This window comes from Lolium perenne, chromosome 6 (assembly GCF_019359855.2).
Source record: "Lolium perenne isolate Kyuss_39 chromosome 6, Kyuss_2.0, whole genome shotgun sequence".
NCBI lineage: Eukaryota > Viridiplantae > Streptophyta > Magnoliopsida > Poales > Poaceae > Lolium > Lolium perenne.
The window spans coordinates 42,275,290-42,287,744 of record NC_067249.2 but is presented as its reverse complement, the minus strand read 5'-3'; the positions used below and the strand labels follow the sequence as shown (position 1 = coordinate 42,287,744).

At 46.6% G+C, this 12,455-nt stretch overlaps 1 protein-coding gene, 1 non-coding gene and 1 pseudogene across 2 annotated transcripts; 1 reads left to right on the top strand and 2 right to left on the bottom strand.

Annotated features, from left to right (window-relative positions):
* Positions 1-2,113: 2,113 nt before the first annotated feature.
* LOC139832368 (uncharacterized) lies at positions 2,114-8,731 on the bottom strand. The gene is made up of 4 exons (XM_071822107.1): positions 8,652-8,731; positions 7,514-7,658; positions 7,060-7,229; positions 2,114-2,825 (listed from the first exon to the last, which is right to left on the bottom strand). The coding sequence occupies exons 1-4, from the start codon at positions 8,729-8,731 to the stop codon at positions 2,114-2,116; spliced, it is 1,107 nt and encodes a 368-aa protein (XP_071678208.1).
* Positions 5,188-5,401, top strand: LOC139832944 (small nucleolar RNA U3). Its single transcript, XR_011747853.1, has one exon. It is a non-coding gene; the product is annotated as a small nucleolar RNA U3 (small nucleolar RNA).
* On the bottom strand, positions 5,992-11,313 carry LOC127308229 (uncharacterized; annotated as a pseudogene).
* Between the last annotated feature and the right edge of the window lie 1,142 nt (positions 11,314-12,455).

Here is a 12,455-nt window from a genome sequence, read left to right as displayed (position 1 = left end):
TGCCACGGGCGCCACACAAAGAGGCTCGCCAAAACGGCTAAGGACTAATCGTCCGGAGCCCCTGGATGTTTTCGACCCAAAAGTTGATATAAGTTGACATGTGTGGCGCCGACGCCATGGGCGCCACACAGTGCATTGTGGCGCCAGTGGGAAGGGCGCCACACATTGACTTGTGTTAAAACAATGAAAATTATTGCCTTATTTGAACAGTTTTGAACACAACAATAGCAATTTCAATAGCAATTTCTTACACACATCATGCACATAGCACACATCATAGCTCACATCGAAGCACATAGATTCAAACAACATGTAGCAACAATAGACATGGTTCGAAATGACATATAGTTCACAACACGTAGCAATGACATAGAGTTTACAACACAAATCCATCTATCCCCGACGTCCCCTCCTCACGGGCTGCTTCCGGACGACCATCCTTTTCGTCCGCTGCCGTGGCTCTTGTTGCTGGTGCTCCTGCTCCTGCTGCTCCTCCTCCTCTGAAGATAACGGCTCATCATTCCTCGTCCTCCTCAAAGATGATCTCCGCGGCGGCGCCTCATCCTCCTCAATCACAACCTTCTTTCCTCGGTTGACATAATCCTCCGGAGTGTATAGGTTTGGAGCCTTGCCCCTTGGCTTCAACTGGTAAGCTGACCATGTGGCTTGCTTCTTGCCGCGACTAATGCTTTGACTCAAAATGGCGTCGTCGTCAGGAATCTTCACAAACATGAACACATGAGATTACAAAAGTTGAAATTAGTAAGAACATGTTTGACACCAACAAAATAGTCCATACCTCCAGCTCTTCAGAAGAGGATGTAGCGATTTCGGCGTCGCGACAACCTAGCAAGTTGGCTAACCGCCGCATCTTTCGTGCAGTGTTCTGCGTCATGGAAGTCATGGTTACAAAGCCACCCAAACATAATAGCTTACATTCAAAGTTGGTCATCATACCTTAATGAAATGCCGCAACGGTCCGACAGGCTTTTCATCCCTAAGGCTCTGATCCCACATAACCTCGCACTCGTCAGCTGTTTTTTGGATCTCCGACCGCTGTGACAAACATATTATACACTATTTAAGCGATCACATGGCAATGTAGATGATGTACTAGTTACTGATAGAATCCATTACCACGAAGTTCAGCTCGGAAGCAATAGAAGTCGATCTCCCTTTGCGAGCATAGATGTCGTGCTGGCTTTGCGCAACCTCATCGAACTCGATGGGATCGTCCAAGATGTCATCACCATACGCGTGTTTCACTAACTCGATACGCGTGCTTTGATGGAACCATTGGAGATAGTTGTTGAAAGCGGCCAAGTCGTGAGGCACAATCTCCACAGAGCCAGCATTCAGTATCGCTTCCAAACAGTGTTGGAACGATGTGACGTGGCCGCTATGATGGATAGGCTAATTTGTGATCTTCCTCTGCCGCTGCCTATCAAGCCTGCAAGAATCAACAAGTTATATTCTACCTCTTGAATCAAGAATCTTCCATCGCATGATTCTAGAAGTTTACCTATGGAGCGCGTGGTCCGTGTCTTGCCACTGAGGTGGGCACTCCTGATACAGCCCAAACTGTCTCATCACTCTCTGCGGCTGGTGGTATTCAACAAGCCACATGCATATATGAGTGGGCAGCGAATACGCCAGAACCGCGCCTCCTCAAGGCACTTGTGGTTGAGATCAGGCATCCCCGCGCCAATACGGTAGTAGGTACCATATGGCTCCCAATCCACCTGCAGCATACAAATATTTCAGAATTTACAACATGCCAGTAGAATTTATGAATTCGGATTGCAAAAGAGTGATCGGTTACCTGCTCAGCGGTAAGAGTTTCCAACTCCTCAGTGTAGTGCATGTACATGATCTTTGGATCGCTCGTCATCTCGGAGACATTGTCCCAAAGGTATGCCCAAGTGGGCTCCCGATCAAGGTTGTCATGGTGATGAGGCCATGGCCTCTCGGTGAGTGTCCTAGGCCGCCCAGCTGATAGGCGGTCCCAGCTCCATACGGAAAGTAGGAGCAAGCATCCACCAATATCGCCGCTCTCAGTCCTACGACAAGCTTCGTCCAACTGTGTACATAATACAATTGGTTAGTACTTTGTCTAGCACACTACTATAGAAGAATAGTACATACAACAAATCATCACCTGCCGGTAGAGGTAGGCAAGTGCCGCTGTTCCCCAACTCCACCGGTGCTCCAACACCGTAAGCGCCTTGAGCCAACACCAATGGGCCAACTTCCCACCACTGTCAGGAAAGAGAGTCCTCGAAATCATGTACCACAAGTACACGCGGGTGTACGTCCTGATAGTGTCCTCGTTGGCCCCTTGAGGGCATTGTCCAAAGTTAAGAGTGATCCAAGAGAAAGCTGCGCCGGCGGGAGCTCGCACCTTTGGATCTGCTGGCGGCGGAGGAGCCATGCCAATAAGCGCCTCCATCTTCTGGCGCCACCCATCAGAAGCTGTATTCATACACAGTGGCTCGTCCTGAATAGGAAGTTCAAGGATCATGGAAACATCCTGGAGAGTAGGGGTCATCTCGCCGGCCCTCAAGTGGAAGGTGTGCGTCTCCGGCCTCCACCGGTCGACAAGGGTGGTGAGTTCCGCGGCGTTCATGTTCGGCCCCCCACGGCTTACAAGCGATATGAACGGGAGAAGACCGGTAGGCTGTATGAACTCCGTGTACCTCTCGTCATACGCCATATCCACTGTGCCATGGTAACGAATCTTCAAAGGGTGAAGATCCGTTGTCCTCTCCGTCATATGAAAAGCCCGGTGGTCCCTGTCATACTCTTGATCTAGGAGCCACACCATCCTACATGTTTACAGAAATACACCATATTATGAGCCATTCCTAACAAATATGAGCAACACATACATGAGAATATATCCAAATAAGCCATCACACATACATCATATACATACATATACATTCATAGCTAGGGATAGAACACCATATTATGAGCCATTCCTAACAAATATGAGTTATTGCATCACAAATACTAGGCATACATAACACATTTGAATGCATTTGCTAGGCAAATATTAGACATTTCAACACATACATACATAGGGTTTGAACACATACATGTAAAATTTCATATCTAGGGTTCAAACAAATCTTTGGTTCAAACACATAGACTACAATGTAGATTCCACCAACATTAATTTCCATATCTATGGTTCATATCCAAATCCACCAACATAAATTTCCATGTCTAGGGTTCATATCCAAATCTACCAAATCCACCAACACTAGTGGATGAATCGGAGGGAATCGAAGGGGAATACCTTGAGGAATGGATGAGGAAGGAGTTGGCCGGCCAGATCTGATGAATCCTTGGTGGATTTGGTGGGGGGGGGGGACAAAGGTGAGGCGGGCGGCGGCGGCGGTTTCTTGCTTGCAGAGAAGAAAAGAACAGAGAAGAAGAGGAGAGCTCAGGCTGGGGAGGGCGCGGGCGCCACACTTAAGTGGATGTGTGGCGCCCTTCCGAGCGGCGCCACAGGTTCACAGTGTGACGCCGATGGGAGCGGCGCCACACATCCTGCCACGTCGGATCGGCGCACCAGCTCAGCGTCGAGGGCGCCACGTCGGCTGGGAGAGTGGCGCCGGAGGCACGGGCGTCACACTGCCATGTGTGGCGCCCATGAGAGGGGCGCCACACAAAAGGGTTAGATGGGTGAAATAGTTTGGCCGGAGGGTTAGTTTGTGTTTTTCTTTCACTTTTGGGTTATTTTTGTGTAAATCGCCTCCTCCTTGTTGGGATGCCCACAAGAAGTCCACGGGATGGAGTCAGCACATACCTAGGAGCATGTTGCTGGTGGTTCGATAAGATTAGAACACGAGATAATGATGATACAAGTAAAAACAGTGATCGTTATAAGAATGTATTGACACGACGGGGCTTTCTTGTTTTTCATATTAGTCAAGTACTAAAGTTACCTACGATTAGCTACATGTTTTAAGATATATCACTATACTTACCAACTCGAGTAGCACACGAAACTCGTAATGAGTACTCATCGCGAGCTGCACAACTCATCATGGAATGTAATTTGTTGGAAAAGATGGATTTTATAATGTAATTTATGGAGGCATATTGGTGGAGTACTTTTTTATGTGATTTTCTGGGGAGCAACAGAGTTCAGCGTCCGAAACGATTTCAGATTTCCTAGAGTTGATTTTCAGAGCAGGTGCTCAGCGCGCATCCCTATCTACACCGTACATACTGCATTAAGATTCGTGCTAGCTCTTTTTTCCCCTCCAAACTATGCTGATCACTCCAAACTATGCTGCAGCGTTGAAGGTAGAGACTGGAGAGTGACTGTGCAACTCTGATTGCTCAAGTAAATAGAGAAATAAGCCCAAGATCTGCTATCAGTAGCATAACCAGGGAGCTAAAAATATTCTCAGTTCTTTGCGGGCGTCAGTTTTCTGAAAAGTTAATCGGTCAGCGAACAAAGTCGCGTTCGCGCATGAGCTAGCCAGGTTTGGGCGTGGAGAGGATCATCATGTGTTGATTGGGTTAGCTCCACCCTGTGTGGAGGGGCTGATCAACCGTGAATGTAACCAAACTCTGTCTTCCTGATATATAAAGCCCAAGTTCAGAAAAAAAAAGGTTCAAATTGCTCAGCGTGTGACGTCCAAAATGTTTTTTCTGTCTTAGCAATGAACGAATGAAATGTTTTAGGTATTAAATAGGGTATGAATCCCCAAACTTTATTTTCAAGTGAAAATCTGGTAATTTGTTGAAGTTTGCCTGTTGCGAGAAACATTGTTATTTTATTTTATATTTACCAAGAGAACAGCACAAAACACCCCAACAAATTTTTGAAGTTTTTTTTTGAAAAAAAAAACTGACGTATTGTCTTGAGTGCGCTAGAATAGAAGTACCATTTCACATAGTTTTGCTTGCTGGAGATGACAGCACAGAGTGATTTCGGAAAGTAGACTAATGGTCATAACGATGGTTCTGGAAAAGGTGGGCTTTTCTATTTAGTGTTAAGGGGCCGGCCCAATATGAAGTGCAGCTGATGCACCGGAGCAAAATCACGCAACGCAGTGGCACAGGGCCAGTGTGGACAGACGGCAGCAGCACCTAGCGAAAGATAGTACCACCTCGGAAGTTGACTGAGGATTGCACCAGCTTAAATAGCAGACCCTGCAGTTGTATAGCACGACCTTACTTGAACAGGATCTGTTCTATAGGATCGTACTGTTGCATCCTTGACTAATAAGGAGGCAAGCACTAAAACCTGTTTGATGAAGTCTGACCTATGGGCCAGAGCGTGATTAACGGCTCAGATTACTCCTGATGGTGTCCTACGGCTGTAGAGGATCGTTCCTGTTCAGTTTGCTGACCGGGTGGCTCACAGGTTGTCTGACAGGTATAATATTTTTTTCCTTGCACAAAACAGCTGACGATCTTCGTGTTCCCAACCTGACTATTTTACATGAATGAGCTATGCATTCTATAGGAGCAGCAAATAAAATATGAATGATGAACATTCATGTGCTCGGCTAGCCCCATTTTCTGCAAGGTTTAGAGAATGTATCCCAGTTTGTTTTTAACTTTAGACTAACACTTTTGAACCTGCTGCACTGTCGGTGTTCTGATATGCATGCAAATGGGGCATTATGTTATGCATCCTGACAAAATTTTGACCTTCCTCAATCTCTAGATTTCCAGTAGGCTTTTAATTAAAAACAGGGACCTGGAAATCAACCTCTTTTTTGCATATTCAGATCCACAAGATTTATCAATCCCCAACCCAAACACAAGTAACCATGCATGCTCATTACTTTCCACGTCTCAGCCTGTTGCAATTGTCAGGGTCTAGACGAGAAACGAAAACCATAAGTATGAAAAAAGATGGCAATAGAAGATCATCACATAAATTTGTAGCCTAGTGTCAGGAACTCATTCCTCACAGAAAAGAAGACTTGCAACTATCCTAAATAAGTTTTCTCAGCCTTTTTTTTTGAACTGGGATTATTTTATTGATTTAACAACATTTTACAGATACTAGTTTGAATGGCTGAACAGCCAATTCAGACAGAGCTCCGCGCACTGGACATGTTCCAGGCTGCTGGGAATTGCATAAACACCTGAAAATAACATCCTTGTTGAGAAGCCTGAGTGCTAACTTGGCTTGATGGTGCGCCTTAAAATTATGTTGCCTGAAAGCAGATGTACTAAAAATGGCTGCAAGTTGAGGTGCAATATGCCTGTGTCCAGGGCACCAACGGGATTGTTGGCTGCTGCCGCAACAGATAGCGTCCTGTTGTCTGTCAAAAATATGGGTTGCTCAGAGCATAACAGCTCTGCGATTCTGACAGCTAATTGGACTCTAAATGCTTCGGCCTGTAGAGCAGATGAGGCATGCGGGGACATCGCCGAGATGAAGCTGTTGCTGCTGGGAGTCAGTCCTGTATGTTGTATGAAGATGCCAATGCCTGCTGGTGCTGAATTTTGTCCTTGCAAAGGCGACCAAGCAGCATCGACGTAGAATACCGGTCCTGCAAGTTTGGAGGGTTCCGATACCGAAGAACGAAGATCCCTGTTGGAGAGAGGTGCACTGTTTGTCCTGAGTTATGGAAGCATGCACTTCTGTAGGAGTGAGCTCATCATCAGTCCTAACGCCCTGAAGGATTGCCTTGGCTGCTGCATGTACCTGAAATGGTTTGTTTGATTTCCTGCCAAAAGGATTATCATTTGTAGACTTCCAAAGGCACCACAAGAACGTATACAGATTAGTAGTCGAAGCATTGGGATGCCCAGAAGACAAGATAGCCTCAATAACTGCAGGAACTGAGCCACGATTTGCAAAATAAACTTCGGATCTTAAGAGCCATGGAGAGCTGAACCAGGCAGCTTTTGCAAATGGGCAAAGGAAAAAAAGGTGTACCTCATTCTCTTCAAGACCACATTTGGAGCATTGTTTGTCAATATGAGTTGAGAATCTTCCAAGCGAAGGTTCTCGGCCATTTTCTTCAGAAGCTTCTAACTAAGTAGAAAGATAAGTTGTGGCGGAAGATCATTTTTTGCCGCTCTTTCTCTGAGCGCACCCAGTGCCCCCAGACCCCGCACAGTGCGGGAGCCCTCAGCACTGGGTACGTCCTTTTTTTTTCTCCGAGCGCGCCCAGTGCAGCTTTAGCCTTGAGCTCCTTGAGAGCCTTCTCATTCTCTCTGTTCTTCAGGAGGTTCCCCAGATCACTCTACAAACAAGAGAGAAACACAGGCTCATCAGTGCAGCTTACTTTCTTGTATGTGAATAGTTTGAACTACTATCTCAATATTCGGAAACAAGGCAAGGTCTCATCTAAGATTATTAATTTCATGTTTCAGAGTTCGTGTTAAAGGGGTTAACTAAAGTAGACTGACGTTTTTTATGTCTGACTTGTCTCTAATCTCTATGTACTTATATCATATATGATCAATAATGAAAGCAGTGAGAACGTACTAAGCACGCATGCATATTTCTTAAATTAGCAGTACATACCTCGTCGTACTCTTTCTTTTGCACCTTGGGCGCCTTGAGAGGCTTCTCCGGCAGCACGGCGGACAATGAGATGGAGCGGTGATAACAAACACAGTTGTCAAACTGAACGAACAAGCTCTCGTCGATGTCGACGACTATTGATATTCTGCAGCAGGAAGATCAAGCCTTCTTCAGAGCGCTGATGCGTGCAGCCAGTTTGTCGAAGTTTACCTGACCAAGGAGTACATTTCCCCTAGACGTGTCCAGCTGCAGCAAAATGGACCGAGCGGGACGACGAGCCTTCAGCTTCGCAATTGGGGATTCAGATACTGTGGGCAGCCATATGGCTATTTCTGAAGGATTGAACCTCCATCTCTGTTGGATCGCTCCCCATTGCCATCAGCACGTTGATTGGTTCGAGCTTGAGGTGTCCAGGATTCTGTCCTGGTCTTGTTATCCTCACTGTCTATGCCCTTGCCTCAGAAGCTTATCCATGAGCCTTTCCTCGTTGTCATGGCCTCCTTCACGGGGATGAGAACTCCTGCTCCTGTGATTCTGATGCAAACTAGGTGCTCACAGTAGAAGATTGCCGAAATCAATTGCATTATCCGTCTAATCTTCCTCTGTTTGGTAGTCACTGCTGCTTGCTGATCTATTTTGCCTACCTGAATGTTTTTTTTTCGAGAAAACGCAAGAGATGTTGCGTTTCATTTCATTGAACAGGATTTTTCGTAGTAGTCAGGGCAACCATTCCTGTTGCTTGAGTGTCTTGTTTGGCCACCATGTGTTTGGTTTGCCATCTTTCATCACTAGTCACTTCATCGTCCAGATAACTATATGCAGGTGACTGTGATTTTCCTTCCGATGGAAACAGGCTGAAGTGCATCATCATGCCTGTACCATTTGCAGCTTGATTTGTCAGATTTCATGTTAGTGTTTGGCTTAACATAGGAGGCCGCATATTCACCGCCTTCTTCTTTGGCATTTGCTGCCTATCTTCAATCGACTGTGCAAACTCTCCTATTTATCTTGCTTGATTATACAAACCAATACTATCTTCTTTAGCAAACTTCTCACTCGTTGCTCTCCAGGCTTATAATAACTTCAGCAATACTATCTTGCCTTGTTTACTATTTTACCATTTAAGGTGCTAACTGACTCAGTCCCTGCTTTCTCCAGGCCCAGATTTTTAAGCCCCAAGTCAGCATGCCCCCAATCATGATCAGTTCCACCAGCCATGTGGGATCCATCCTTTCCCATCAGCCTTTTCAATAAAAAGGGATGGGTGACATAATTCGTTAAGTTCACTAAAATATGCATTTTATTTTGAAGTACACCAGTTATCTTCCATTTGATTGCCTAGATGTTAAAAGGGAGTGTGAATTCTTCAGCGATGTCTTGCATCACTTGCAACTCCTCCTCGTTAGTAAATGACTTATTCTGAAGCTTCTGAACAAACTGTCCACAAAATTGTCAAGTTAATCAGAATGGAGCAACAAAAGGGAGCTTAAACACAAAAAGGAACAGCATCATATGGACGTCAATGGGAGCATCTCAAATACATCAAGGACCTTTTGAAATTTTAATTGAATGCAACCAGAAGTATTCCTAAGTTCTGTAAGACGTGCAGACTTAATATAGCAAAATTAAGTCGTATAGATAGCAAAATATAAACAAAATTCCATCTAGCATGAAAAATTGACATATACTCCTTGGTCAGGTAAACTTCGACAAACAACAGAGAATTATCCACAGCTATAAGCAGTGAAAAATGTACACACAACCACAACGGCAGAATCCTGTGAAAAGCTAGTATATTCTGATTTGCAGTTTCCAGATCCTCTTCAACTTTGGAAACACCATGCAAAGATTACATAAGATAGCAAATGCTAAGTTGCTTGATTAGCTAGACTGACCAAATTTGCTTCATTTGAGGTTGTCAATCTGGAGGACACATGTTCATCACAAAACTAAAGGATGGCACATTGTGCAGAAAATGATTTAGAGAGTCAGGCTATTGCCGTCAAGCTGCTGCCTTACATCATTTGCATGTTTCCTCAAGGACGCAAAGGTGTTTTCCGTAACGTATCCAACTTGAAAGCCATCTCTTGTGCCAAACTAATCCTTCCTCCCTCAATAAGAGCTTGCTTCAAATTACTGAAAAGCTGAGCAGGTGGCCTAATTCCTTTGTCCAACATCTCCTGGAAATAGATGCAGGCTTCTTCCAGCCTGTTCTCAAAGCATAACCCATTGATCAACGCGGAAAACATGTGCATACATGGGAGAACACCCTTCTCCTTCATCTGGTTCCACACCTTTAAGGCCATATCAACCCTTTCATTACTGCAGAACATACCAACCATTATTGTATATGTGTTGATCTGAGGTTCACAGCCACTCCTACCCATTTCCTGGAAAACATTATAAGCCTCGTCTATCTTCTGAGATTTTATAAGATACTGCAAAATAATATCATAAGTCCGGGAATTTGGTCCAATTCCACTCTTTCTCATCTCATCAACCATCCTGAAGGCATGCTCGAACTTTGAGGATCTGCAGTAAGCCCCAACAACCGCATTGCATGTAGGTACCTCCATGGGAAACCCGCTGGACTTAGAAAGCTCGAAAAACTTCAAAGCTTCATCCAGCCTCTCCTCTGAGCCAAGACCATTGATAAGCATGCAGTACACATGAGGGCTTGGCATGACACCGGTGGCTTCCATCTCATGGAACACCTTGATGGCCTCGTCACATTTGGCGGACTTGCAAAAGGCACTGATGAGCATCCCGTACGCCACGACATCAGGCTTAATGCCTGCATCCAGCATTTCTTGGTACACCGACTTGAGCATCAACAAGTCCTTCTCATGGCCCCAGCCTTCCATGAGGATAGTGTAGGTCTTCAGATCAGGCACAAACTTTCCATCCCTCTTCATGTCCTTAAAGATGGCATTCGCCTTCCTGACTTGCTTGGATTTGCTCAGCACATCGATCAGCCAGTTGTAATCTGACAAGTCTGTTTTCAGCCCAAAACCGCCCATCTTCTCGAACGTCTCGATGGCTTCCTTGACCTTCCTTGCCCGGGCATACCTCCTGACGATGAGCCTGAATGTGTCCTTGGAAAGCAAGCCGCGGCACCGCATAGCCTCGACCAGGCTCCACACCAGCCTGAACTGCTTTATCTTGCCGAGCGCTTCAATCAGGTTGTGGAAGCTCTCGGCTGTGTACACGAAGCCTTCCTGCCTCTCCGCCCACCGGAAGAAGGTGAGGGCTAGCACGCCGGCGTTGCTCAGGTTCTTCAGCACCTCTGCCACCAGTTCCCGCGACATGGGCACCCCTAGCGCGTCAAGAGCCGGCGCCACCGTCGGTTCTGGCTGGGTGGAGAGAACGCGGCACACCGCACACCCTCTCTGGTCTCTGCCACCTTGGAGACGTCAGAGCCCGGGACCACCGTGAACTGCTGGTCCATGGCCACGCGGCAGACCCTCTCTGCCGCCTCGGAGACTTCGGAGCCAGGGACCACCGTGAACCGCTGGTCCATGGCGAGCTCGTGGGCGCCGGTAGACCTCGCCTGGGTACAGAACCACGAGTCGCGCATTCCGTCGAGCACCTGGCAAGAGCGGCGCGCGACAAGGGAAGGTCGTACGCGCTCGAAGCATTTGGTCAAACGCCATGCGGGCGTCAATTGCGGGGACGGTCCTGGCGAGTGGCGTAGCAGCAGGTGGGCGGCAGAGCGGCGGAACTGCGGAAGCGGTGCATCCTGGTGCTGGTCGAGTGGAAGCGAAGCGTGGTGGCGGGACGTTTCGGTGAGGAATGATTTCGGAGTGGTGAGAGCCTGTGAGGGACTGCCAACTAAATTGCTGTCTTTTTTCATGTCATCCATAGTCAATACTCTCTATCTCAAATTTATTTAAATTTAGATGTATCTAAACACTCTATATCTAAATTTAGATAAATTTTTAATATCTTTTTATGGATGAAGAAAGTAATACTCCCTCTCAAAAAATATTTTGGATTAAAGCCGAGTACTTTATTTATACATGATCCACCTTATAGTCTCACAGAGAGTGAAAAAATTTAGGCTCAATTTACGATATCTTCAACAGCCTGCTGCTTTTAAACACTAAATGTATTTATTTCAATTTGTTGTTGGATTATTAGGCAATTTTCGTGTGAGTTTAATTACCGAAAGCAACATTATAGATGCACAAGCATATTTAACCACACACATCAGACTAAGCACATGCATCAGATCTGAACATGGAACAAGTAGCAGTGCAAGGTAGGAGAGGAAAAGCACATACATCGCGACCGGGAAGGTCGCACCAGCAGCATCACCACCACCACCATGGGAGTTGTTGATGTCGCCCATGGTGTAGTCGGATATGTCGATGAAGCGGCCGAACCGTCGAAGATGAGCACGAACAGCAATGAGCGATCGCGCCGAGACACTCCCCAAAAACCTTATCGCCCGTCTCCCGGTGCAGGATCTCAACGGACGGGGTTTCGGAGGCCTGCTCTCCCGGACGGCTGTGCACGCAGTCGCTGGGATGGGGAAGACTAGAGAGTAGCACAGCAAAAGGAATTTCACGAGAGAGATCTAAGAGCACTGTTCTCCAGATCTAATCGGTCTCCTTGTATAGCCTGGGAGGAGAGCCGCCCCGACCGCGTTGCCACGCGTAGGAAGCCAGGGACACGCGGCGAGCATGCACATGCAGGTCGACACGTACCCAAAACATTTGGTGCACCAAGCAAAAAATTTAGGCTTCCTTGAGTGTGTCTCGAACTCGAACTCGAGTCACGAAACGTGACGTGACGTGACGTGACGTGCGTGCGTGACGTGACGTGCCGAGCCGAGGCGGGGCGGAGGAGGAGGAGTGCGCGAGGGCTCCTTCTAATCTCACTCACTTGGAAGGACTAGAACATCAGCCCTTATATACCACTCTAAATCTCTCACAACTAG